Source organism: Nycticebus coucang, chromosome 3 (genome assembly GCF_027406575.1).
Source record: "Nycticebus coucang isolate mNycCou1 chromosome 3, mNycCou1.pri, whole genome shotgun sequence".
NCBI classification, from domain to species: domain Eukaryota; kingdom Metazoa; phylum Chordata; class Mammalia; order Primates; family Lorisidae; genus Nycticebus; species Nycticebus coucang.
This window is the reverse complement of record NC_069782.1, coordinates 4,000,817-4,025,363: the sequence shown is the minus strand read 5'-3', so window position 1 is coordinate 4,025,363 and position 24,547 is coordinate 4,000,817. Positions and strand designations below refer to the sequence as shown.

Genomic DNA, 24,547 nt, shown 5'->3' with positions numbered 1-24,547 from the left:
TATCTCTGTTGGCATCTGGAGCTGTGACACCCTGGGCAGTTCTTAGGCTGTCCCCCTCTGTCTAGGAGACCCTCCTCTCCCCTGAAGCTCAGTTGTCCTCCATGGGTTGGGGGCAGCCAGTGCTGAGCCTGCCAGGGAAACTTAGGCCCAGCTCCAAGGCTAAGAGAACGGCAATTCGTGTCACTGGGATAACCCCCAACCCATCTCTGTTTTTTGCCAGAATTCTAATGAGCCCTGCGCTTTTCTGTGGTCAGCTCTAGTCCAGGGATTTTCCCTTGGGTCACTCCTTCCACCCCTGGGATGACCGAGGAAGAGGCCTGTTTTCGAGATAGGACGTGAACTAAATAGCTCCTGAGCCTCAGTGTTTGTGTGGGGCATGGGCAGGTGCTGTGGGCACAGTGAGAGGGGGGAAGATACTGTGTCTGTCCCCAAAGGAGGCTTTCATTCAGGGCAGGCAGAAAGAGCAGCTCAGGAGGTTGTGAGAGCCAAGCCTGACTCTGGAGCCCAGGGCTGAGGAGCGGCAGGTGAGAGCAGGGGCCAGCATGCCCCGCACGGAGCTGGACACGCACCCGGACACGCACCCGTGGCCCAGGTAGGAGCCAGGACACCTTAACATTTGTGTTCACGTCATTGGTGACTTGACTCCATTCAGCTTCCTCTGCTGTCCACGTGAAGTCTGATCCCAGTCACTGCTATGACAGTGGATGGTGGGGCACCTCAGGCTCACCTCCAGGCACCCATAATAACCCTGTGACTGGTAGTCGGAGCCCCAATTCCCACAGCAGTGAGTTTGCCTGGCAGTGGGACGGCAGGGCTCAAACCCAGTTTGGCCTGCACTGAAGCTTCCTTCCCTCTCCTGGCTCCTGTGTTCCTGAGCAGCCACAGCCTTTTCAGAGGAGTGTGGTACCTGCCATGCTGTGGCTTCCCTTGTGTGCAGGGCCCCCCAGCAAGTCCTCGGGAAAATATCTCAGCCCTGACCTGGAGCCGGGGAGCTCTGGCTGGTCAGCTGGTCTCCAGGGCTGTAGATCGGCCCCAGGCCCTCCCTGGAAACCCCAGTGTTTGTGCTTCACTACCAGAGCAGAGGGGCTGCAGCCCCCAGCAAGCAGCTGGAGTCCTGAAATATTTCTGCCTTGGACCTGGTTCTTCTTCTGTGGCTTCAGGCCTAGCAAATAATCATGGATTTAGGAATAAAGATTTATGAATCAAGATGTTCCACCCAGAGCTGTTTGTTCCCTCCTGATGGTGAAAAAATGGAAATGACAGGAGAAATATGTTAGGAGACAGGGCTGCTTCTAGGCACCAGTGTGATGGCCACAGTTCACACCATGTCCTGGCCACGGTGATGACAGGATGAACCTAAGGGGCTGAGGGATGACAGCTGGGCCCTCAAGGGTTGGGGCGCGAGGCCCCTGGCTCTCCACGCAGTCCCAGACAACCCCACTCTGCAGAACTCCCAGTACATTCCGAGTATCCAGGCTGACCAAAGGACTGGCTGATGGTCCTGCTGAGAGTAAGGTTCAAGGGGCCCAGTCTCCCCCCACAGGGGTCACTTTCAGACTTCTCAGCTCTGGGTGTGACGTTCCACCCTGCTGGGGACCCGGAGCCCTGCCCTTCACCTGTGTTTGCCTTTCTGGGGGGCAGGGGCGGCTGCTCTCTGGGGAACTGGCACACCGAGACTGGGCTGCGTGTCCCCCATTTCTCATGAGCCTCAGTGGTCAGTCCCTTTGATCATTTGACGTTCTTCAATCCTCTGTTTCCGAGCTTGCTCTGTGCTCAGAACTTTCTGGCTTTCCATCTTAGCAGCGCCTCTGCAGCCCCACTTCAGCAAAGCTGTGGCTCAGAGAGGTGCAAGTTGCCTGCTAGAAGACAGAGCAAGAGAGTGCAAGTCAGCGCTGTGGCTGCCTCGTACTGGCCTTTCTACCAGTAAGGAAGATAAGAGGCACATCCATTCTCAAGATGCTTGTGGTTGGGAGGGGGAGGTGGACAGAGGGAGCATGGGAGACGGGAGGACACGTGCCCTGTGTAGGGTGGTGCTGTGGGAGCAGAGGGGCACCCAAGCTGGGTGGGTGGCTGGCAGGCTGCTGTGAGGAGGTGACAGACAGGGTGGGGGCCGCCAACCAGGACAGATACTGCAAGAAGGCAGGAGGGGTGAGACTGCAGGCAGGGGCCCTGGGAGCAGAGGTGGGAGTCAGGGTGGCTGCATGGAGGGGAACCTTGGTGTCAGGTTGTGAGGCTGAGGAGGGAACCATGGCCATATCTTATCTGTAACAGATAAAGTCCTATGTTCTGTGAATGTTTTACTGAAGGATGAATGAATGGGAGCATTCAAGGTTGTCCCTATAAAAACTTATGATGCACCTTGTGCTGTTCATGTAACTCCAGATAACTTTATGTGAGCTCCAAACATCATGGTTGGGGACTATGGAGAGGGGGCAGCAGAGGTAGGGCCCGAGGGGGAGTTGGTGAGAATAGGAATGGCCAGTACACCTTTCACTGCAGAAAGCAGCTCAGAGTTCCCCTGAAGGTGTCACTGGGGGACCTAGTTCTCAAGAAGTCCTCCACCTCATCCCCAGGCCAGGTGAAATGCCTGGCCAAGCCCCAGCTCATCTAGGTGCTGGACATGCCCATCTGGCATGTTTTTGGAAGTTTCTCTGCTGAGGGGGGACAGGTTATCCAAGGGCTACGTGTTCAAAATTACATTTGACTGTGGGGACATTTGTGGGTGGCAGCAGATAGCCCAAGTGGGTGGTTTAGGAAGCCTCGGTGGTTTAGGAAGGGCCCAGCCTTGGAAGAATAATGAGCTTGAGCATAGCACCCCTTGACTCTCTGAGAAACACTGCCACGCCAGGTGGGTTTGCCCCACTGGATTCTGGAAAGCCATTCACAAGAAAAGGTGGTGTTCCTTAAAGCCCAGGTGTATAATGTCCTGCTGAGAGGTGACCTCCCGCCTGGTAGCTGAGGCTCTTGGTACTAATACTTTTTGCAAGTAAGTCCCTTAAGCTGAGAGCCAGGTACATGGGCACCTTGGTATCTGATTGCTCCTTGCTTGGGTTCTAGCAGGGTCTTCTTCCCATTAGCTGAGGGCAGCAGCTTTGGCTGGGGCCCGAGGGCCTGGTTTGTCCAGCCGTGAGGGCATGGTCTGGCCGCTTGGTACCCTGTTTTCCCGAAAATAAGACATCCTCCGAAAATAAGACCTTACAGGAAAGATAAGACGTCCCCTGAAAATAAGACCTAGCGCATCTTTGGGAGCACACCTTAAAATAAGACACTGTCTTATTTTCGGGGAAACAGGGTACGTGTGAGCCTTTTCTCTGCCCTTGGTGTGAGTGGGAGCTAACAAGGCCAGGCAGCAACTGCACTGAACCAGGGCTCTCCGCCCTCCCAGCCCCACCCTCATCAAACCACTCACAGCTCTCTGCTTCTGTAGAAAGTAGGGCCTGTGGCAAACCAAGGTCAGAAAGCAGCACTAGCCTTGATGCCCTCATCTGTACCATGAGGACTGTTGAATCCATACAGATTGCTACAGGGGAGATTAAGGGAGAGAATGTGCATGTGGTCACAGAGATGGCCCAGAAATGATGGCGCCTTCCTTCCTACCTGACTGTGCTTGTTGCATTTTGAGTCTCCCCCCACCTCCATTTCCACTTTCTCCTCTGGAGAGAGTCACATCCGTTGTGCCCTGGACAGCTGGTGCTGTTTTCCTTGCCAGCTGGACTGTGAAGGCAGGGCCCACTGGGCACGGGCCGCATGTGCATGTCCAGCATGTGGCCAGAGCAGGGATTCTGCCCGTGGGTGCTTGGGCTATGGCATCCGGTTGACGGTGTCTGAATCCTTCCAGATTGGATTCCGAAGGTAACAAGGAGTTGAGGACTCAGGCCTTTCTAGTAAGAGTGGGGCGCGAGCTCCCAGTTGGAACCCTGTGGAGCTTTTGTACGGGTTTGCAGAGTGATTAAAGGATGTGCTGTGGGTGCCTCTGTGCTGTCAGAGCCAGCCTGACGCTCTGTCCTGGTGTGGCAGCTGGCTGGGCACCCTGTGGGGTGAGTGGTGAGCAGCCCCTCAGCCTGTTCTCTTCCCTGCACAGTGGGCACTGACATCCCCATGGAGGCTTGCTGTGCAGACGGACATCGAATGGCCACTCAGCAGAGGGACTGTTCACTGCCGTATGCTTCGGAATCCAAAGAATGCAGGTATGTTTGCCAGTGGCCCCGTTTTTACCTAGAACAATGTTCTTTTAGAGGAAAACGGAGGAGGAAGTGGCAGTATGTGCCAGACCCCCAGGGAGAGGCAGGGTGGGGGGCTGGATCCACTTGGCCGTCGGTGGTGTGTCGGGCCACACTGCCTCCCTCTGAGCTGCGCTGTCCTCTGTGTGTTTATGGGCCTTGGCTCACCCGTCTGTCCACGGTGTGGTTGTCAGGGCGTCTGTCCATTTCACTGGGCTGGAAACAAGGAGAACTGGGTTTGTAAGCCTGGCTGCCACAGCTGCACAGCCATGAGCAAGTCAGTTTCCCTACGAGGAGGGGGCAGTCTGGGGAGCAGGCGAGAGTGTGTAAATCTGTGCAAATGGAAACGTGACCTGCCTGCAGGCCCAGGGGAAGGGTTCCCCCCGCCAGTCACTCACCTCATGCAGCAGCCAGCATCTGGATTGACTATTTTTACTCTTCTCTTCCTACATTGACACAAGATGCCTCAAAATTACAATACATAGTGAACAAGGGTAATGCTGATTATCATCCTAGAGTAATAGCATCTTTCTGGAGCGCCTACTTGGTGCTGAGTGTTTGAGGCATGTTAACTCATTTCACCTTGTTACTGCTGCCCAGGTGCCTGGCTGGTAACAGTGACATGAGGATTTGAACCCTGAACATGTGTCTGGGAGTCGAGGATGTGAAAGCTCCTAGCAATTGACGTGCGTTTGTTTTCTCTGCCTCTAATTCAAGTGTGAGCAGCCGTGACGCGTGGAGCTGTGGGGTGTGGGGCAGAGGGCTCTGGTGGAAGGAACCCGCGGGAGTCTCATTGCCTCCCTCTGGAGCATTGCGATTGTGTCGGTGCTGAGTACAGGCCGCTGCCTGCCAGAGGTGAGGGAGCATGTCAATCCTGATTGAGGAAGTTCTTCTTTTTTTTTTTTTTTTTCCTGATTGAGGAAGTTCTTGAAAGGTCTGAAGCGTTATAGACCAAACAGAGGAAGAGAAAACAGGAAACTGACACGGTTTGAATTGCCTAGAAGACCCAGGGGTTGGGATTTACAGGGCATCTGCTGACTGTGCCAGTGACTCTGGCTCTTGGCGTGGCCTGGAAGCATGGCGGGGAGGCCGCTGGCAGTCCTGCAGTGAGGCTGGGCGGTAGGCGCTGGCGAGAGCTGGACTGACTGGGGTGGGCTTTCCTGCTGGGTGACCTGAGCCTCAGTTTCCCCAAATGTAAAACGGGGACATGATAATTCCTTTTCTGAGTTGTTATAATGATCAGAGATGACATGTGAAACCAGCGCCACATAGCCAGACAGCTTGCTCGGCTACAGTGACAAAGCACAAAGGCTGAGCAGCACTAATGGCAGAGGCTCATTTCCTCACCGCTCTGGAGGCTGGAAGGTCAAGGTGTCAGCAGGGCTGGCTTTCTCTGAGGCCTCTCCTTGGCCAGGAGGTGTTGTCCTCCCTGTGTCCTCACATGGTTTTCCCTCTGTCTGGGTCTATCTTTTCTTCCTCTGAGGACACCAATCCTACTGGATAATGGCCCATCTGATGATCTTATCTTACCCGAAGTCCCTCATTTTATTCTGTGTGCCAACATTGTAACAAGGTTTGAGGAAGGCGCATCTTACACGTGAGCTGAACACACCAGCATCACGCTTACACACCACCAAAGGGTCTAATCACCCCTTCAAAAGCCCTATCTCTCATGGGGCAAACGTACTATGACTTCAATAGATGACTTTTTTTTTTTGTAGAGACAGAGTCTCACTTTATGGCCCTCCGTAGAGTGCCGTGGCCTCACACAGCTCACAGCAACCTCCAACTCCTGGGCTTAAGCGATTCCCTTGCCTCAGCCTCCCGAGTAGCTGGGACTACAGGCGCCCGCCACAATGCCCGGCTATTTTTTGGCTGCGGTTCAGCCGGGGCCGGGTTTGAACCCACCACCCTCGGTATATGGAGACGGTGCCTTACCGACTGAGCCACAGGTGCCGCCCAATAGATGACTTTTTTTGAGACAGAGTCCCACTCTGTCACCCTGGGTAGAGTGCTGTGGCATCATAGCTCACAGCAACCTCAAACTCTTGTGCTCAAGCAGTTCTCTTGCTCTAGCCTCCCAGCTAGCTGGGACTGTAGGCGCCCGCCACAAGGCCAGGCTAGTTTTAAAGATGGGGTCTTGCTTTTGCTCAGGCTGGTCTCCAACACCTGAGTTCAAGCAATCCACCCATCTTGGCCTCCCAGAGTCCCAGAGTCAGCTGTGTCTCTGCCCTAGGTGTAGGTGTGAGCCGCTGTGCTGGGCCCATGAACTTGGATTTTAGTCTCTACTGAATTTATTACTGACTTCTACTGACCAATGTCTTTGATAAGTTTTGGAGTTATCTATAATCCTCAGTGGCTCTCAGAGTCCAAAGAAAATACCCACTTGTGAAGTGGGTATTTGTTTTATACATCTTGGTCTGGGTACATTTAAAACATGTGTTAAGAGATTGCCTGAAATGTAAGAACTGTCATCTGAATGGCTGAAAGGGAATTTCTTCCCTCTTTATGGGAAGGATGGGAGCAAGTCCAGCCTCCCGGGACCCTTGACTTGTTTCTGGTGGTTCATCACATGGGGCCTCAGGAAATTCAGGTTAGATATGGGGACTTTTGATATTACAGTGTCCCCAAAACCTCTTATCGAATGCCAGGACACCACTCAAGGTGATGATTCACACATTGAATGACTAGCCCTTTGTTTCGCTGAGGCTCTGGGAGGTGAGTTGAGTTATCCTGGTGAGCTCACAGGTCAAGGGTCACATATCTGTCTGAGACCACTTAGTGAGCTGGCCCCTTAGCTGCCTGGCTCCAGCTGTGTCTCTGCCCTAGAGCACCAGCTGCTGTCCGCTGCCCTCCAACTCCTCCACTGCATACCTCCCCTCTGCCCCATTGATGGTGATCAGGGGTCCTGGTAGGATGGAGCTCATCCAGGAATCACCTGAGCATTCAGCAAGAGGCATTGAGTGCTGCCATGAGGGCTGTGAGGAGTCTTGCTCTCCCAGGTGGCTCTGGCCAGGCAAACACTGCTCTTTCCAGGGTGTGGCCAGCAATGCAGCAATGCCTAGAAGTGGGGATTGCCAACAGATTCAGTCCGTATTATCATTTTAATGAAGGCAGGGAAAGGAGAGCAGATCAGAAATCAAATTCAATGTATGAGGCTCTCCTTACAACTAATAATTAAAAAGGAGTGTCAGTTTTCTCTTTTGATGTGGCATTCTGGGAGACTCACAGTTGAAGTAAAATTCTCTGTTTTCATTCATTCAGTAAATTGTTGCTGATTCCTGAAACTTGGGCAGCTCCGAGGGTCTTTGGGGCCCCAAGGAGGTAGGGCTGGCCCCAGTGAATGGCTGGGGGAGGAGCTGACCCCTCTGCAGCCATCGGACCAGTTGGCCTGCAGCCTTAGCAGGGACACATTGGGGTGGGCAGAAGCCGGTGATTCTGATGTTTCCCAAGGCCCTACCCTCCTTAGGATCCAGATCCAAATTTGCCTAAAATGTTGGGTTAGATTAAACCCATGAGTCCATTAATATCCTTTGGAGAAATCTGGAAATATACCAAGTCACACCTCAAGCAGGTCCCAATCTATTTTTCAGTCTTAAATCTCTCTGAACCCTTCACTTACTTATTTCACAAGTATTGTTGAGGGCCTGCTAGGTGTCAGGCACTGTTCTGAGTGTTCAGGGTAAACCAGGCGACAAAATAGGTAAAGTCCCCTGGCCTTGTCGAGGTGACACTCTACAGGGGCCAATGTTCTCCATACTATTATGAAACCAATATATAATCACCTACACATTCATACGCATAATAAAACACAACTATAGTCCAGAAAGAAGGAGGGAAGAGGAGGGAGGGGCGGGGAGAGGGTGGGAGGAAGGAGGGTATTTGGTGGGACCTCACCTATTGTGCACAATGCAATGGTACATTTCAAATCTATTAAGAGTAGAGTATAAATGTCTGACCACAACAAAAAATAGGTGATGGTTATGTTAATTCATTCCACCTTGTATATCAAATCAGCACACTGTACCCCATAAATGTACACAGTTATGATTTAATTAAAAAAATAAGCAAAACAAGAAGTAAGCCTTACAGTTTGTAAGGAGCCAGGATGTGCCGGGGGGAAGGGGGAACCCACGGGGAAGGGGCTTCTGGTCAGGGTGGGGTTACAATGTCAGACAGAGCTGTTGGGCCTCAGTGAGAAAAGGGGCGTCTGATCCAGGACCTGACGGAGGCGGGAGAATGAGCCTTGTGGAGCACAGGAAGGGCGTCCCAGACAGGGAACAGCCAGTGCGGAGGCCCAGAGGAGTGGCTGTGCAGGCATTGTGGGGCGGCATGCAGGGGCCGCGGGGCTGGGGCAGAGTGAGCAAGGGCCCCAGCGGGTAACCAAGATGGCTGAAGGGGCTGTGGGGCCATTTTAGAGACTGGGGCCCAGAGTGACAGGAGAACCCCTGGGGGGTTTGTTTGAGTGGACGAGGCAGGGAGGCCAGTGGTTTGGAGCTGGAGGTGGCAGGGGAGGTGGCTGAGTGTGAGCTGATTGTGGGCTGATGGGGGACATGACTTAAGGGAGGGTGCCAGGTCTTATTATCTGTACACAGAGTGGGACTGAGAGGAGGAGGCAGAGGTGGCCCCAGGGACTGCCCTGGGCTTGCCTGGACAGGAAGAGGCAGCCATGGGAGAGAGGGCTGCAAGTGAGGGGAGAGTGGAGTTGGGTTCCAAGTGCCCCCTTAGACGCCCACCTGAGTGGGTGGCTGGGGACCCGGGTCAGGGGTGCAGAGGAGAGAGGGGAATGTGCTAGGAGGGAAATGGGGAGGTATTGGTGTGGATGCAACATTTAAGGCTGGGAGCTGGGGCAGCCAACAGAGGCTGAGTATGAGCGAGAGTGCAGGTGGGGTGGGCTGGGCACCCTGGGGCTGCTTGGGACAGTTGGGTGCTGTCATCTTTCAGCTCTTGTGACAGTTCTGTGAACACAGGTGTGCAGCTGTGTCTTTGAGATCCTGCTTTGAGTTTTTCGGGACGTATACCTAGAAGTGGACTTGCCTTATGTGACGATTCGGTTTTCAATTTTCTGAGAAGCCATTTTCAATTTTCTGAGAAGCCGTTTTCCACAGCACCCGCACCATTTCCCCTCCCAGCAGCAATGCGCAGGTCCCATGTCCCCCCAGCACTCTCTTTTCTGCTCTGCAGAGCTGTTTCAATGCATGGATGTGCATGGGCCTTGCTGCTCTCTGGCAGTTTGGTAGGTGCCTGTTGTTTGCAGAACTGCTGAAAAGTGGGGTGACGTGTGGAACAGCACAGTACAGATGGGTCCTTCTGGGGCCTTGGGGCACTTCTGGGGACACAGGGAAGCTGGCAGCTGCTACCCACACACAGAGGTGGCCTGGGAGGCACAGGGAGGCTGGACCCACTTTCTTTCCTGGAGGCATAGGCTGGCTCTTCCTGCCCATGCTGGCTTTGGCTGAAGCTGGGGTTATTTTTGTTCTGGTCTGGAGCCACCAGTGACACACCACTGCCCACCATCTCATAGCCTGTGTGTCCAGCTAGAGCTGGCCTCTGAGCACCACAGCCCTCCTGCCACTGACACCTCTGGCTTCCGAGGACCTTCCCTGGAGCCCTGGCATGGCTGGGAGATGTGGGCCCACAGCCAGGTGCCTCCTGGTCACCATCCCTCACTCCTGCATCTCTGCAACTACCTCATGAAACTCTCTGAGCTATCTGCTCTGAACTCGGAGATGGGGATGAGCGTTGAGATGATTCCGACCTGAAGAAAGGAGTGAGCCTGGCCCTGCTCAGCTCTGCTTCTCAGATGGGTGGGAGCATTCTGTGGGTGAGGCCCCGAGCTCACAGAGACCAAGCAGCCTCTCTGGTGGCACAGCTGGGGCTCCAACTCTGACGCGAGGCACTGCTCTGCATTCAGTCCTTCTCACTGAACACCTTTGGTGTGCCAGGCTGTGTGTGTGTGTGTCTGTGGGAGCAGGGGACGGGAGGTCCAGAGATGGCAGTGGCCCCTTCCCTGAGGGCCCTGCCTGCCCTGCCGCTCGCAGGATGGTCCAGGAGCAGTGCTGCCACAACCAGCTGGAGGAGCTGCACTGTGCCACAGGCATCAACCTGGCCAACGAGCAGGACAGCTGTGCCACGCCCCATGGTGACAATGCCAGCCTGGAGGCGACGTTCGTGAAGGTGGGGACCTGGGGACCACACGGACCCACTGCCCATCCCCTGCTAGCCAGCAGACCTGGGCCCCCTCCCGGCTGAGTAGCGCTGTCCAACAGCCCCAATCTGCCTTTCGTTGTGAGCAGAAGTGGGTGCCTCGCCCAGGAGGACCACTGAGGTGTCCCTCCTCCTCCAGTCTAGCCAATAAACCTGGAGGGGACCCCCAAGGGCCCTACACTGGGAAGTCAGGAGTGACGTGAGCTGGCCTTGCCCCGAGGGCTCCCCATCCCCAGGCTTTAGGCAGAATACAGAGGTCAAAGCAGGGGTCATCTGGGGTCTTCAGAATCCTCCTCTTAGTTCAGGCTAGGCACCTTCCCACCTCACCCAAGAGGCCCTCACACTCCTCTGCCCCCAGCCTTGTCAGGGCCCCGGGCTAAGAATGGGTCCTCAATAAGGCCTTTGATAACACCTGACTTGCACAAGCACCTAAAGCAGCGGTTCTCAACCTGTGGGTCGCAACCCCACAGGAACTGTATTAAAGGGCTGTGGCATTAGGAAGGTTGAGAACCACTGACCTAGAGGAAGAAACTGAGGTTCAGAGAGGCCCACACTCCAAAAGGGCCTCAGCAGTCCTGCCAGGGCCCCAGAGGAGATCCTGCAGTGAAGGGAAGCTAGGAGTAAAGGGCATAAACCCCTTCCCTGAGCAATGGACCCCAAGTCCAGGCAGGTCATTCAGGCCCCCATGGCCTCAGCTATCCAGTGACTGCCCCCAGGCAGGGCTGGGGTCCTGCAGATGGGGCTATCCACACCTGTCACAAAGAGCCCAGTTCCCAAAGTCACCTGAGTCCATGTGTACTCAGCCCTGAGTCCCCTCCCCTCTGCCTGGCAGATAGGACTTGAGAGAAAGGGAGGTGCAGAAAAAGCATGGGGCATTCTAGCAGGAGCGGGAGCAGATCACTCTGGCAGATGAGTGATTTGTGTTTCTTGTCTTTTTTGTTTTGGATTTTTTTTTTGTTTTTTGGAGGCAGAGTCTCATTATGTCACCCTGGGTAGAGTGCCATGGCGACACAGCTCACAGCAACCTCCAACTCTTAGGCTTAAGTGATTCTCTTGCCTCAGCCTCCCAAGTAGCTGGGACTACAGGCGCCCGCCACAACACCCGGCTATTTTTTTGTTGCAGTTGTCATTGTTGTTTAGCCGGCCCGGGCCAGGTTCAAACCTGCCACCCTCAGTGTATGTGGCTGGCACCGAACCGCTGTGCAATGGGTGCCGAGCCTTTTTTTTTTTTGAGACAGGGTCTTACTTTGTCACCCTCGGTAAAGTGCTGCGGCAGAGTACCGTGGTGTCATAGTTCACAACAACCTCAAACTCTTGGGTTCAAGCAATTCACTTGCCTCAGCCTCCCAAGTAGCTAGGACTACAGGTGCCTGCCACAATGCCCAGCTGTTTTTTCAGAGATGGGGTCTTGCTCTGGCTCAGGCTGGTCTTGAGTGAGCTAAGGTGATCCACCTGCCTCGGCCTCCCAGGGTGCTAGGATTATAGGCGTGAGCCACCTGGCGGGGCCTGGTTTACGCTTCTGAGGAGGATTACTCATCCCGGAAGGTGGACATTTCACACTCTCTGGTAGCAGAGGTGGGGAATGAGTAGCCTGGAGGACTCATCAGCCTCCACAGAAAGAGGGCAAAAGCACTTCCCACCCCGGCTCCTGCTGGGGATTCCAGAAAGTTCTGTGCCCTCCATAAGATAACCACCTACTAAGGACTAAACTGGTGCTTTTCATGTACGGGGTAAATGTCACCCTCAGGACTCAGGGGTGAGTACACAGGGACTCTGATGACTTTGGGAACTGGGCTCTCTGTGACAGGTGTGGGCAGCCTCGTCCCTAGCCCTGGCTTCATGACATGTCTTGTGTTCTTATGCTTTTGAAGTACACAGCACAGCCCCTGCTGCCCAATCCCCCTACCTCAAGGTGGGAAAGAGGAGGTGGTATCCAATCCTCTGGGCAGAGCAGAGAACAGGCTCTTTGGAGCTCTGCGTAGCCCTCTTCCCAGGGTTGTATGAGCAGAGCCAGGAGGCCACTGGACAGGGTAGGGATGTTGGGGGCAGTCATATATGGGTGGAGCTCATGCTGGGGGCAAAGCCTTATAAGATCCTTTCAAAACTGAGATCTAGATTTGGGGAGCAGGGGACCCTGGTTGCTTTTGCTATTTACTGCCCACATTTAGAAGTGGTACCTAAGTCAGATATGAGTCATTGCTGTCCAGGGTGGTGGACCAGGGGATCGGAGAGGCCCCAAGCCCCCTTGCGGGCCCCAGCCAGGCCATCCTGTTCCACTTCTTCATCTGAAGCCCCTCGTGTGTTCACAGAGGTGTTGCCATTGCTGTCTGTTGGGGAGAGTGGCTCAGGCCCAGGGCCAGAGCTGCGAGTACAGCCTCATGGCTGGCTACCAGTGTGGGCTGGTCTTCAGGGCGTGCTGCGTGAAGGGCCTGGAGACCGCAGACTTCACCCCCGGGGATGTCGGGGACCTTCAGGAAGCAGGTACTTTGCCTCTCCCTTCGGTCCTGGGCAGCGTATTTTAGTCAGGGTTCTCCAGGATGTGAACAGATAGAGGGCATTGCTTGTTAAGAGCAGCTGTGCTGGCTTGGCACCTATAGCTCAGGTGGCTAGGGCACTGGCCACATGCACCAGAGCTGGTGGGTTTGAATCCAGCTCGGGCCAAAAAATACCTGGGCTTTGTAGCGGGCTCCTGTAGTCCCAGCTGCTTGGGAGGCTGAGGCAAGAGAATTGCTTAGGCCCAGGAGTTTGAGGTTGCTGTGAGCTGTGACACTACAGCACTCCACCCAGGGCGACAGCTTAAGACTCTGTCTCAGAAAATACATAAATAAATAAAAGAGCAGCTATGCACTTTCAAATAAGGGCGTGTGATCCCAAGAGCAGCCTCCAGAAAGCTCCTAGCTGTGTGTCCACCACTTCTGCTTCCCTGGCCTCCATCCGTCTGAGCCTTGGGGAGCAGCTCAGTTACACGGCTGTCCAGTAATCTCTTTTAATTACGCAGTGGTTTCTTATGGAAAATAACCCTGGAAAAATGAGCCTGCCCTGCCCGAGCTTGCTGTGCGGCCTTGGGCCTGTTAGAAAAGAGGAAGGTACAGGAAGGAGTTAAAAGGGAAGGGCTCACAGACCTTCTGGCCGTCTTCAAGACCCACTTATTTCTCTGGCTTTGAGGTCCTGCGTCATATGGACCCATCTTTCACTTTTTGTTCTTGATTTTTAAGTCCTCCAAGGCCCCTTGGATGCCATTGGTCTGATTTCAGATGTCACAGTCATAAAGGGGGATTGGGACCACATTCCAGCTCCTTCCTCAGCTTTTGAAATCAGAGACGATATTTTCATATTAAACAAACCCAAACTTTTCATCCTGGTAGAGGATTTCTGCAGTGTCTCTGGGGAGGATTTTTGTTGATTTATGTCTGTAGCATTAGCAGTCCGGGGCTGGGGTTGGGGGTGGTTTTTTGTCTCCAGATGTTTTATCTCTCCTGTGTCTCCAGATGTTTCATCTCTCCTGTCTTTTATCTGCTTCAGCCCCTGCCCCAGACTTCCCCTCCAGTGCTCCCTCCTCTGGGAGGGTGTCTCCGCCTCTCTTCCTCCCTGACCAGTGCTGGCTGGGGCAAGTAGAGAAACTGAGAGTCAGCCTTTAGAAATGAAATCAACCATTTGATAAGAGCCAATCAGGGGATGCAATTCAACCCATACCACTAAGCTTTTCTGGGAGGAGAAACAGAGTCTCACGCTGTCACCCTGGGTAGAATGTAGTGGCATCATCATAGCTCACAGCAACTTCAAATTCCTGGGCTCAAGCAATCCTCCTGCCCCAGCCTCCTGAGTAGCTAGGGCTACGGGTGCCCAGTACAATGCCTGGCTAATTTTTCTATTTTTAGTAGAGACCAGATCTCTCGCTCTTGCTCAGGCTGGTCTCTTGAGCTCAAGCCATCCATCCGCCTCAGCCTCCCGGAGTGCTGGGATTACAGGTGTGAGCTACTGAGCCTGGCTAACTCTAAACCTTTACTCTGAGCCTGGCTTTAGGCTCGGAGGTGCATCTTGTGTGATAGTGAGGTGTTTGCTGAGATGCCTGAGTATCTCGGACTGCGTAACGGTGCAGTGTGACGTCAGTGACTCCAGGCCTTGCGCCTGTGTTCTTTCTCTATCATTGATCTTGTAGAGATTTAACCTACATTTATAAGTGTAATCCTATTTTAAGAAGGACAAAATCAATACTTACTAAGATTTACTAATGGGCATTACTGCCTGATATTGACAAGAAGAGAAAGTATTTGGGGCTTCTTCTAAGATATGAATATGTTGGGTAAACGTCTTAGTCCCTTTCCCCCTTAGGTAATAAGATCTCTGCCATCCAGGAGGAACAGGAGGACCCGTACCTGAACGACCGCTGCCGAGGTGAGACGCTTTGCTTCCTGTGAGCCATTTGGTGGTTAATTAAACCTGAAAGGGACTCAGGGATGATGTCATTGGAAGTTTGAGCCTCATTTGCTTTGGGTCACCCAGCTCACACCTGCTCTGATTCCAGGAGGTGGGCCCTGCAAGCAGCAGTGCCGAGACACGGGAGATGGGGTGGTCTGCTCCTGCTTTGTGGGCTACCAGCTGCTGCCCGATGGTGTCTCCTGTGAAGGTAAGTGTCTCCTGCCCACGGGCTGGCAGGACTGGTGTGTTGCTGGTGCTCAGGAGCCCGTGCTGGAGGTCTGAGCAGGGCCTGAACGGGGCGCCTCAGGGCTTGGGGCACATAACCAACAGGGCTGGGAAAGAGGATCAGACCAGATTTGGGGTCTAGAGGACTCTGGATTCAGGATCTGCCAAGTCACCCTGGGCACCCTCTTAGCCTCTCTACCCCCTCCTCTGTGAGGTGGGGCCATGGGGAAGATGCTGCCCCCCCCACAAGGTTTGGGGGACCACATGATCACAGTCCAGACCCGGCACCTAGGAAGAGCAATAGGGCTGAAGCTTAGCAGGGCCGTGAGGTCACTGCTGCGGACTTGGCGGCAGGTCCCCGCAACTGTGCTCCAGTGCGCAGCCTGGGTGAGCGTGCAGCAGGACTCAGCCTGGTTTGAGCAGGAGAAGAGATGGGTGCAGGGAAGCACTTCCATGGTGTCTTCGGGCATGCTCCTTCTGAGAAAGTGCGAGAATTGCCTGTGCTTTCTGGTCACTCCCTGTGTCACCTTGGCCTCTCCTAGATATCAACGAATGCATCACAGGCAGCCACAACTGCCGGCTTGGAGAGTCCTGCATCAATACCGCGGGCTCTTTCCGCTGCCAGCGAGACAGCAGCTGCGGCACTGGCTATGAGCTCACGGAGGACAATAACTGCAAAGGTAAACTCCTCCCCCCCGTGTGGGCATGGCGTGGTGGGAGAGGCTGGGGTGTGGGCTCCCAGGTGCTGTGTGGCTGCCGGCCGCGACCCGCTCCTCTGCAGGGGGAGGTGGTTAGACCCATGTAAACGTGTCCTAGGCCAATGGGCTGGAAAGTAAAAGTGTGGCAGTGATGCTCAAAGCATTTAAAAAGTTGACAGTAGTGCACTGGTACCAAAGTCACCTTCTGATGGGGCTGAGCTTGTGATAGCAAATTTGGATTTCTAAAAAAACCTCAGTACACCATCATTTAAAAGCAGGCCTAAATTTCAGGTACTCACATGTGCTTTATACAATAAATAAATAAATAAACCAGAAGGAATCCACAACTATTTTTGCGCAACAGCTGCCTTCCATCTGATTCCAGGCTTCCTTGAAGTTCAAAGCACGTCCCCTTCCACCACATGAAAACATGACATTTCTGGCTGGCAGCCTTTCCCACTAAGCCAGAGATGTTATTTGGCAGATAAGCCTCTGATGAGGATCTTTTAGAACATGTTTTTTTTAAAAGCCTATCAGAAGAAAAAAGCCACTTGTATAAAAATGTTGATTATTGAGTTATGAGGGTGACTCAAAAGCAAGGCACACCCTCCTAACATCTAAGGGCCCTTGAGCAAGCTCAGCCCACGCCACCCCTGTGCACTGGCTGGGTGGTTTGGACCCAGACTAGACATTTGCACACTTGACAGGCATGAACTTTAAGGGAAGGGCAGCCCTGTGTATCCTATCATGACAGAAATCATTGTTCATATTTGCCATATTGTGAAGACTTTCAGAATGAAAATGTTTATAATAGAGACTGCTTTATTACCACTGAGATAATGGCTTTATGAGCTAAACTAAACATACACTTAGCCTGAATGAATAATAATATGTATATCTGCCAGGAAAATGCCTGGGTTATTTATTCTATAATAGAAAGTTTGTCTCTGAAGAGCCTTGGGGAAAAAATGTTAGCATTTTCTGTCTTTAGCAGCTGGGGCACTGTCCAGCTCGCCTTTGTGCATGACCCCTCTGTTGGAATGTTTTGGGTGATAGCCTGAGTAATGAGCATTAGAAAGAACTTTCTTGTGATTTTAAAGTGTTGTACAATGCTTCTGGCAGGACTCTTGCTAACCATTTCCTTTTTTTATGATGTACCAGATATTGACGAGTGTGAGAGTGGTATTCATAACTGCCTCCCCGATTTTATCTGTCAGAATACTCTGGGATCCTTCCGTTGCAGACCCAAGCTACAGTGCAAGAGCGGCTTTATACAAGATGCTCTAGGCAACTGTATTGGTAAGACGTACTGCAGCCAGTGTTAGCAGGGTGCTCCGGGTGGGCCATGATCCAGCAGTGGGCCAGGCTTCTAGGACCCCAAGGGCAGCATCATGTATAGAATAGGGCTGGTATAAAGGGCTGGACAGCAAATATTTTAGGCATTGTGGGCCATGTGGTGGAAGGCAGCCACAGTCCACGTGCAAACAACTGGGCGTGGCTGTGTTTTAATAAAACTTTATTTACAGAAACAGAAAGCAGGTTGTGTTTGGCCCAAGGGCTATAAGTTTACTAACTTTAGAAGAAAGAAGGAAAAAAAAAAAAAAAGAAGAAAGAGTTGGATTTTAGAGTCAGAGACACCTAGTTTCAAATTGATTGACTTAAGAAAATTATTTCCTCTGAGCCTCAATTGCCTCTCCTATAAAATGGGAATAATCATACTATTTGACTGATAGGGTTGAGGATGAAGGGAGCACTTCTGAAGCACCTGTTGCTTGAGAACTACTCAATAAATGGCAGTTCCCTGCCATTTTAACTTATTTAAAAATACCCTGTGTGAGGCCGGGCACAGAGGCTCATTCCTGTAATCCTAGCTCTCTGGAAGGCCAAGGTGGGTGGATCCCTTGAGCTTAGGGGTTTAAGACCAGCTTGAGCATGAGTGAGACCCCATCTCCACTAAAAATAGAAAAAGCCAAGTGTGGTGGCAGGTGCCTATAATCCCAGCTACTTGGGAGGCTGAGGCAGGAGGATCTCTAGAGCCCAGGAGTTTGAGGTTGCTGTGAGCTGTGATGCCAGGTACTCTACAAGGGCAAAAGAGTGAGACTCTGTCTCAAAAAATAAGTAAATAAATAAAGCCCTGTTACATATATTTTACCAGAATAAAAAAACATACTCTGTGTCGGTTTAGAGAAAGACAACATGAAAGGAGAGAAAATCACATGTGACCCTAGTATGAGGATGGGAGAGCTGGGTGAAGTTGCTGGGGCTGGAGGTGGGTCACCTGTTCTGGAAGACAGGAGATGGGCTCTGCTTTCCCCTGGGGCGGCTCAGCTCCACTACCTGGCTCAGTTCCTGCTGTCAGCGTCTGAGTCCAGGTCTACAGCCTTTCCTCCTCCTCTGCCAGACAGAGGCTCCCAGGTCCTGCCTTTAAGGTCAGAGAGATTTTTTCCAGAGAAAAGATGAGAAATCTGAGCTGCAGATGCCACTAGTCAGAACCCCCCTCCCGACCTTCGATGCCTGTATCACCCTGCTGTGAGCATAAGACTGCAATTTTCTGTCTTATTTCTATTTCAACTCTTCCTCCGCTGTCTCTGTATTGATCATGTATTTGAAATGGTTTGGATTGAAAGTTTCCCCACATCCCATTTTTTTTTAACCACTTTGAGGTATTTAAAGACAAATGGAACAGTGATCCCTTAGGACAACACCTGGCCTTCCCCTCTCGCAGTGTCCCTTTCATCCTGCTGGGGAGGCTTCTGAGCTGGGGGAGCCTCAGGTTGGCTGCCAGTTGGCTCCTGGCCAATCTCGAGAGGCCACCACTCTCCTGGGCCCGGGAGGGAGAAGGACCCTGCTCAGACTTGCGGCCTGCTCAGCCAGGCTGTGGAGGGGGGTTCACATCTGCTGCGATGGAAACCGACTCAGGGCAAAATCAGCCCCAATTTCCACAAAGAGCCATTTGCAGGTCTCAACAGGGCCCTGATTTTCACCTCTTCCGGGTGCAGCGCTATGCAGGGCTGAGGTGCAGGAGCAGTGGGAAGGAGGGACTGTCCCCCTCACTATCCTCCCTTAAACTGGGGGCGGGCGGTGAGCTAGCTGCCCACGGAAGCCCAAGGCTGGCGGGAGGACATTGGCTGGAGCCCAGCTTGGTGGGTCTTCAGTGACAGTGTCAAAATCCCAGCATTCAACTCTCAGAGAGTCCCCAGGGTTGGTGTGTGTACTCTCTACCTTTGCGACTAAGTTCAGGAGTCATTCTTTTAATGAACGTTATTTAGAAATAAGCAGACAAAACCTACACCCTTCTGGGAGGATCCTGTCCTCTTTTTTCTGGCATCTGTTCCCACGTGGCTTTTTATTTTTTATGATGATGGGGCTGGACTTTTCTGCCACAGACTTCTGCCACTTGATGATGTATTTAGAAACCATTTTATGTCAGCAAGATAGGAGTCAGGTCATCTGGGAAAGGGCTGGAGGGAAGTGCTGACCCCACAGTAGCTAGAACCCATCTCCCCACAGCTCCAGGGACCATTCCTGGGGCCGCCACACCTGTCCCTCCACCATGCAGCAGACCACCTATAGCAGAGGATCCCTGACTACTGGGCTGGCACAAAGGACAGGTTAGGGTATTGGAAATTGTACAGTGGAGAATTTCCCAGGACCTTGACATTGAGTCACTGAGGGCCTTGAGCCTATCACGCCATCTTCAGGTTTTTTTCTTCTTTCCCCCCAAATCTCTCCTTCCTTCCCACTGTCTTCCTTTCTGCTTTGGTGGGGAGGAGGGAACGGGCCAGAGCAGGACTATCCACGCACTTGTTCACCTGTGCCTGGGCATGTCCACAGGTCCTGGGGCAGTAAGGGGTTCCACAGTGAGGGGGCAGTGAGGGGGCCCAGGGGGCACTGAGTGAAACCAGGAAACAGGGACCTTGACTGCAGGGCTCACCCAAGCTTTCCCATGGGAGTCCCTGTGAGGGAGAGACTACTACTGCTCTCAAACTTATTGGGACTTTCTTTTTTTTCTTTATCTTTTTTTTTTTTTTTGAGACAGAGCCTCAAGCTGTTGCCTTGGGTAGAGTGCCGTGGCATCATAGCTCACAGCAACCTCAAACTCCTGGGCTCAAGCGAGTCTCCTGTCTCCGCCTCCCAAGTAGCTGGGACTACAAGCGCCGGCCACAACTCCTGGCTATTTTTTGGTTGCAGCCGTCATTGTTGTTTGGCGGGCCCGGGCTGGATTTGAACCCACCAGCTCAGGTGTACGTGGCTGGTGCCTTAGCCACTTGAGCCACAGGCGCCGAGCCTTATTGGGACTTTCATACCAATTTGTTCTTTGTTTATTCACTCTTCCGTTTATTTGTTTATTCATCTATCACACCTGATCCTTCCAGAGGAGTCCCAGGGGACCTTATTGTTGCACAGAGCAGAGTCTGGGAGATACAGCCTGAGAGAGGAGAGTAGAAGGCTTTGGGCGGGGGCAGCAATCACTCTGCTAAATGCCCTATTTATTCTTTCTTTCTTTCTTCTTTTTTTGGGGGACAGAGTCTCCAGCTGTCACCCTGGGTAGAGTGCCATGGCATCATATCTCACATCAACCTCCAACTCTTGGGCTCAAGTGATCCTCTTGCCTTAGTTTTTCTATTTCTAATAGAGACAGGGTCTCGCTTTTGCTCAAGCTGGTCTTGAACTCATGAGCTCGAGCAATCCACCCGCCTCAGTCTCCCAGAGTGCTAGGATTACAGGCATGAGCCATGAGTCCTGCATCCCATTTATTCTTGATACAAGGCAGGGGCCACCCAGCTGTTCCTGTAAAAAGGCGAAATTGCACATCGCAACTTTTCAAGCCATCAAGTGTCTGTGACAACCACTCTCTTCTGCTGTTTCAGGCTGAATGCAGCTGCAGGCTGTACATGACAGAGCTGGCCTGGCCTTGTGCTAGGAAAATTTAATTTACAGAAGCAGGAGATGGGCTGGATTTGACCTAAGGGCTGTAGTTTGCGAACCACTGATTTAAGAGACCTTGAACTGGCTGGAAGGCAGGAGACCCTGGTTCTAGACCTGGGCCCTTGTTGACCCCTGACTCCAGCTATGAGGCCAGAGAGTTACTTAATCTCTCTGGGCCTTGGTGTTGTGTTTATAAAGCACAGATAATAACAATATTATCTTGCTTAAAGGCCCTTAGATGCCAAGAGGCTGTCCCTGCCTTGTAGGCTAGCTATGGTGTTTGAGAGCAATTGTGGATGTAAAAGTTTTTGCAAACTATAAAGTGCTACATGGTTGATTTGAAAGCCAGCCCCAGGGGAGAGGAGTCAGGGCTGATTCAGCTGATGCTCCTTCTCCTGACTTACACTCAGGGGCCCCCACTGTCACTTCCTTCCCTTGGTTCTTCTTCCCCAGATGCTTACAAGGTGATTTTTTAAAATGTAGGTCCTGTTCAAAGACTATGTCTCGTAGGAAGTTCAGTCTGTGTGTTTTGAACTCTGAATTTGATCAGAATGAACTAATTTGATATTAATGAACTAATATGTAGACCAGTCCTCCTGGGTTGTTCACTGGGTCCATCTGGCTTGTAGTGTGTTCATCAGACCCCTCCCACCCCCACCCCCACCACGTCAGAGACATGTCCATTTGAGGAAGGGGATGGCTGTGCAGTGAGCTTGAGGAGCCACGGCACTTCCCATCCTGGCCAAGCCAGAGCAAGTCAGCACAGCCCTGTGCCAGCTCCCGGGCAGATGTGAGGGCCTGAGTGGCCCATCCAGGGGTAGTGGGTGTGTTGTTAGGGCCTGAATGTCGAGGGCTGCAGGAGAGGTTTGGCCAGTCACCTGAAGTGCCCAGAGCCTCACTGGGGGCTAGGGTGCTGCTGCAGAGTGGACTGTGGCTGTCTCCTTCGCACTGTGCCCAGGGAAGGGTTCCATCTACCCATGTGGAGCACATGAATGCAGAGAAAGCCTGGCAGGCAGGGGTGGGAGGAAAGACCAGAGCGGTGGTGTCTGAGGTGACAGGCAGGGATGGCATTTGGGCACCAGTTGGGAGACTGCTGTGTGGTCTGGGGTGAAGGGGCCAGAGCGCCTCCATCTGTGGTCTTGCAAAGATGAGGGAAGGGGGGTTTCTTTGGAGATCCGCTCTCCAGATTCTGGCCTCCATGTTTATCTGCGCTGTCTCCATCTCTCCTTCTGTAGATATCAATGAGTGTTTGAGTATTGGCGCCCCGTGCCCTGCCGGGCAGACGTGCATCAACACAGAGGGCTCCTATACCTGCCAGAAAAACGTGCCCACCTGTGGCCGTGGCTACCACCTCAACGAAGAGGGGGCTCGCTGTGTTGGTTGGTATTAAAAAAGAAAACACCCTTCATCCACTTGGGGGTATACAAAAACAAAAAGAAAACAACTTTTCTGTCTGCTTCTAGCAATACCCCCCCTTCTCTGGCTGAGGAGAGTTGATCCCTAATGCAGAGCTTTTTCTGCCTGTCCATCCATCCCGTCACTAGTCCCCCGGCAAAGGCCTCTGGAGTTGTGCCTGGACTGGTGCAGTAGACCACCCGCCCATCCACTGCGTCAGCCTCACCTCCTCAGTCTGTCAGTTTGTCCTGAGCCCAAAGCTCTCGCACCCCTCTGTTCCCAGCTCTACTGCAGCTCCCCATTGGTGACAAAGGACAGATGTCGCTGCTTACAGATCAGTCCTCCTGAGCTGGCTAGACTTTATACACCTTATAATTCAAATGAAATAGGTCTCGCCACTCCCCGAACACCGCGCTTTCCTCTCTGTGTGTTCTTTTCCTCTCACATCGTTCCTTTTGTGCACCTTTTCCTCTGTGCCTTCAGACCCAGGGTACCCAGCCTGCCTGGATTCCTGCCAGGGAAGGGGCTCCTTTAATGACTCCCACTTTTTCATTGTCTCCCCAGCTCACTGGGCATTTCCCCTTAATGAGGGTCATTGCTGGCCAGCCAGAGCAGGTCTTCCTGCATCTGTCTCCCTGGCGCGGGGCCTGACGCTCAGTGGTGCTCTGTGAAGTCAGGCTGAGGACAGGGCGATGCTGCTTGTCCACGCGCATCCTCATCTGCTCCTTCTTGGCTTCCTTTCTGATCATCTGGGGGTGTGGGGAGCATGCTAAAGGTTTCTAACATGCCTTTCTCTCTCCTTTCAAGATGTGGATGAGTGCTCGCCGCCAGCCGAGCCCTGTGGGCCGGGGCACCGCTGTGTGAACACCCCTGGCAGTTTCCGCTGCGAGTGCAAGGCTGGTTACTATTTTGACGGCATCAGCAGGATGTGTGTGGGTACGTGAATGTCCCTGCAGGCCTTGGGGTGCCTGGCCAGGTGGCATCAGAGTGACCATGGTCTGATCCTCATCTCAGAAACACCCAAGTGCAGGCAAACCCTAGAGAGGACCCCGAGTTGGGAGACCTCATTCTAGCTCCAGCTCTGCTGCTGCCCTGGGGGCAGCCCCTGGCAAGGCCTTCCAGGGTGTGAGTCTCTACCCAACCTGCCAGACAGGTGTTCTGCTTGGCCCAGACATCCAGTGTTTATGAGACAGGTCTACAAATGCTAGAAGTGTTAGTGATTACCCAGAGAGTCACACCTGCCGGGCCACAGGGGCCAGAGGTGCCATTAGCTCAGGGCCCCAGTAGGGACCACACCACCAGGAGTAAAGCCAGACCCTGCCCCAGGGCTAGCCATCGCCAGGTGCTCTGGGGAGTCTGGTGGCTTCCCCTCCACCCCCATAGCCCCTATGCGGGGGACCCTGCGTGTGGGCACTGAGTGAGAGTGCTGGCAGGAGGGGACTTGTCCACATGAGCCACCGTGGAAAGGTTAAGGGGAGAGACAGGCACCTGAGGGTAGTCCCAGCTCTGCTGCTGACCTGCCCTGTGCTTGGGACAGTCACTTTGCCAATCTTATCTGAGAAATGAGGCTGAAGGAGGTGGGGGAGAAGGGTGTGAGCTGTTGCGGTTGGCAGGAGGGTGAATGGACATTGCCCTGAGCTGCCCTGTCCCCTGGTTTCAGATGTCAATGAGTGCCAGCGCTATCCAGGACGCCTGTGTGGCCACAAGTGTGAGAACACACCAGGTTCCTACCTCTGCAGCTGCTCTGTGGGGTTCCGGCTTTCTGTGGACGGCCGGTCATGTGAAGGTGAGGGGCCCGTCCACTCCCTCCCCAGCTGTCCTCCTGGGGGCCTCCTCCTCCTGCAGACCCGTTTGCAGCTGCTTTGCGTTCACTTTCCAGCATGTGTTAAACAATGTGTTAGCGGGGAAATACCCATAAAAAACTTCTTGACAGAGAGGACCGTCCCCCACCCTGCATGGCCATGTGGGGACTAACAGCTGGTGAGAAGGATGAGTGGGATTTGGCCATGTGCGTGGGATTTGGGGGCGTGAGACCCGCCAATTATGTGACACTGGGGAGTCACACAATTGTGATTGACCTCACCCTGCCTCTGTGTCCTCATGGGAGAAATGGGTTGATGTGTCAAAGAGAAATAAAAACTGAACGCTAAAGAGAAATAAAAACTGAACGCTATGTGAACACCGGTGACAGATTTTACTCCAACTACACTGTAGGGGTGAGAGACTCCAGTGGGCATTGACCCCGAGCCCCCAAACAACAGGAGGGAGGCTTTGTAACTCCTGGAGCTCCAGGAAGGAAGTGCTGAAGGCTGTGGTCACCAGGATTCAGCCACCTGTGTCTGCTGACCGGCCCTCCCTCAGAGGCCAGGAGACAGCCCCACACACAACACACCAGCCTTTCTAGGGTGACATTTCAAAGGAACTGGCTCCTGGGCCTTTGAGAAGGACACTCCT

At 53.1% G+C, this 24,547-nt stretch overlaps 1 protein-coding gene and 1 pseudogene across 2 annotated transcripts in view; one reads left to right on the top strand and one right to left on the bottom strand.

Annotated features, from left to right (window-relative positions):
• FBLN1 (fibulin 1) overlaps positions 1-24,547 on the top strand; it is a 73,549-nt gene that overhangs the window by 8,507 nt on the left and 40,495 nt on the right. For both annotated transcript variants that reach the window (XM_053582562.1, XM_053582563.1), the window contains exons 2-11: positions 4,082-4,187; positions 10,262-10,397; positions 12,737-12,908; positions 14,760-14,822; positions 14,953-15,054; positions 15,614-15,751; positions 16,931-17,068; positions 21,934-22,077; positions 22,901-23,029; positions 23,754-23,879. In XM_053582562.1, the coding sequence (XP_053438537.1) occupies positions 4,082-4,187; positions 10,262-10,397; positions 12,737-12,908; positions 14,760-14,822; positions 14,953-15,054; positions 15,614-15,751; positions 16,931-17,068; positions 21,934-22,077; positions 22,901-23,029; positions 23,754-23,879 (1,254 nt within the window). The remainder of the gene's footprint in view (positions 1-4,081; positions 4,188-10,261; positions 10,398-12,736; positions 12,909-14,759; positions 14,823-14,952; positions 15,055-15,613; positions 15,752-16,930; positions 17,069-21,933; positions 22,078-22,900; positions 23,030-23,753; positions 23,880-24,547) is intronic.
• LOC128582960 (uncharacterized) lies at positions 5,768-5,862 on the bottom strand (annotated as a pseudogene).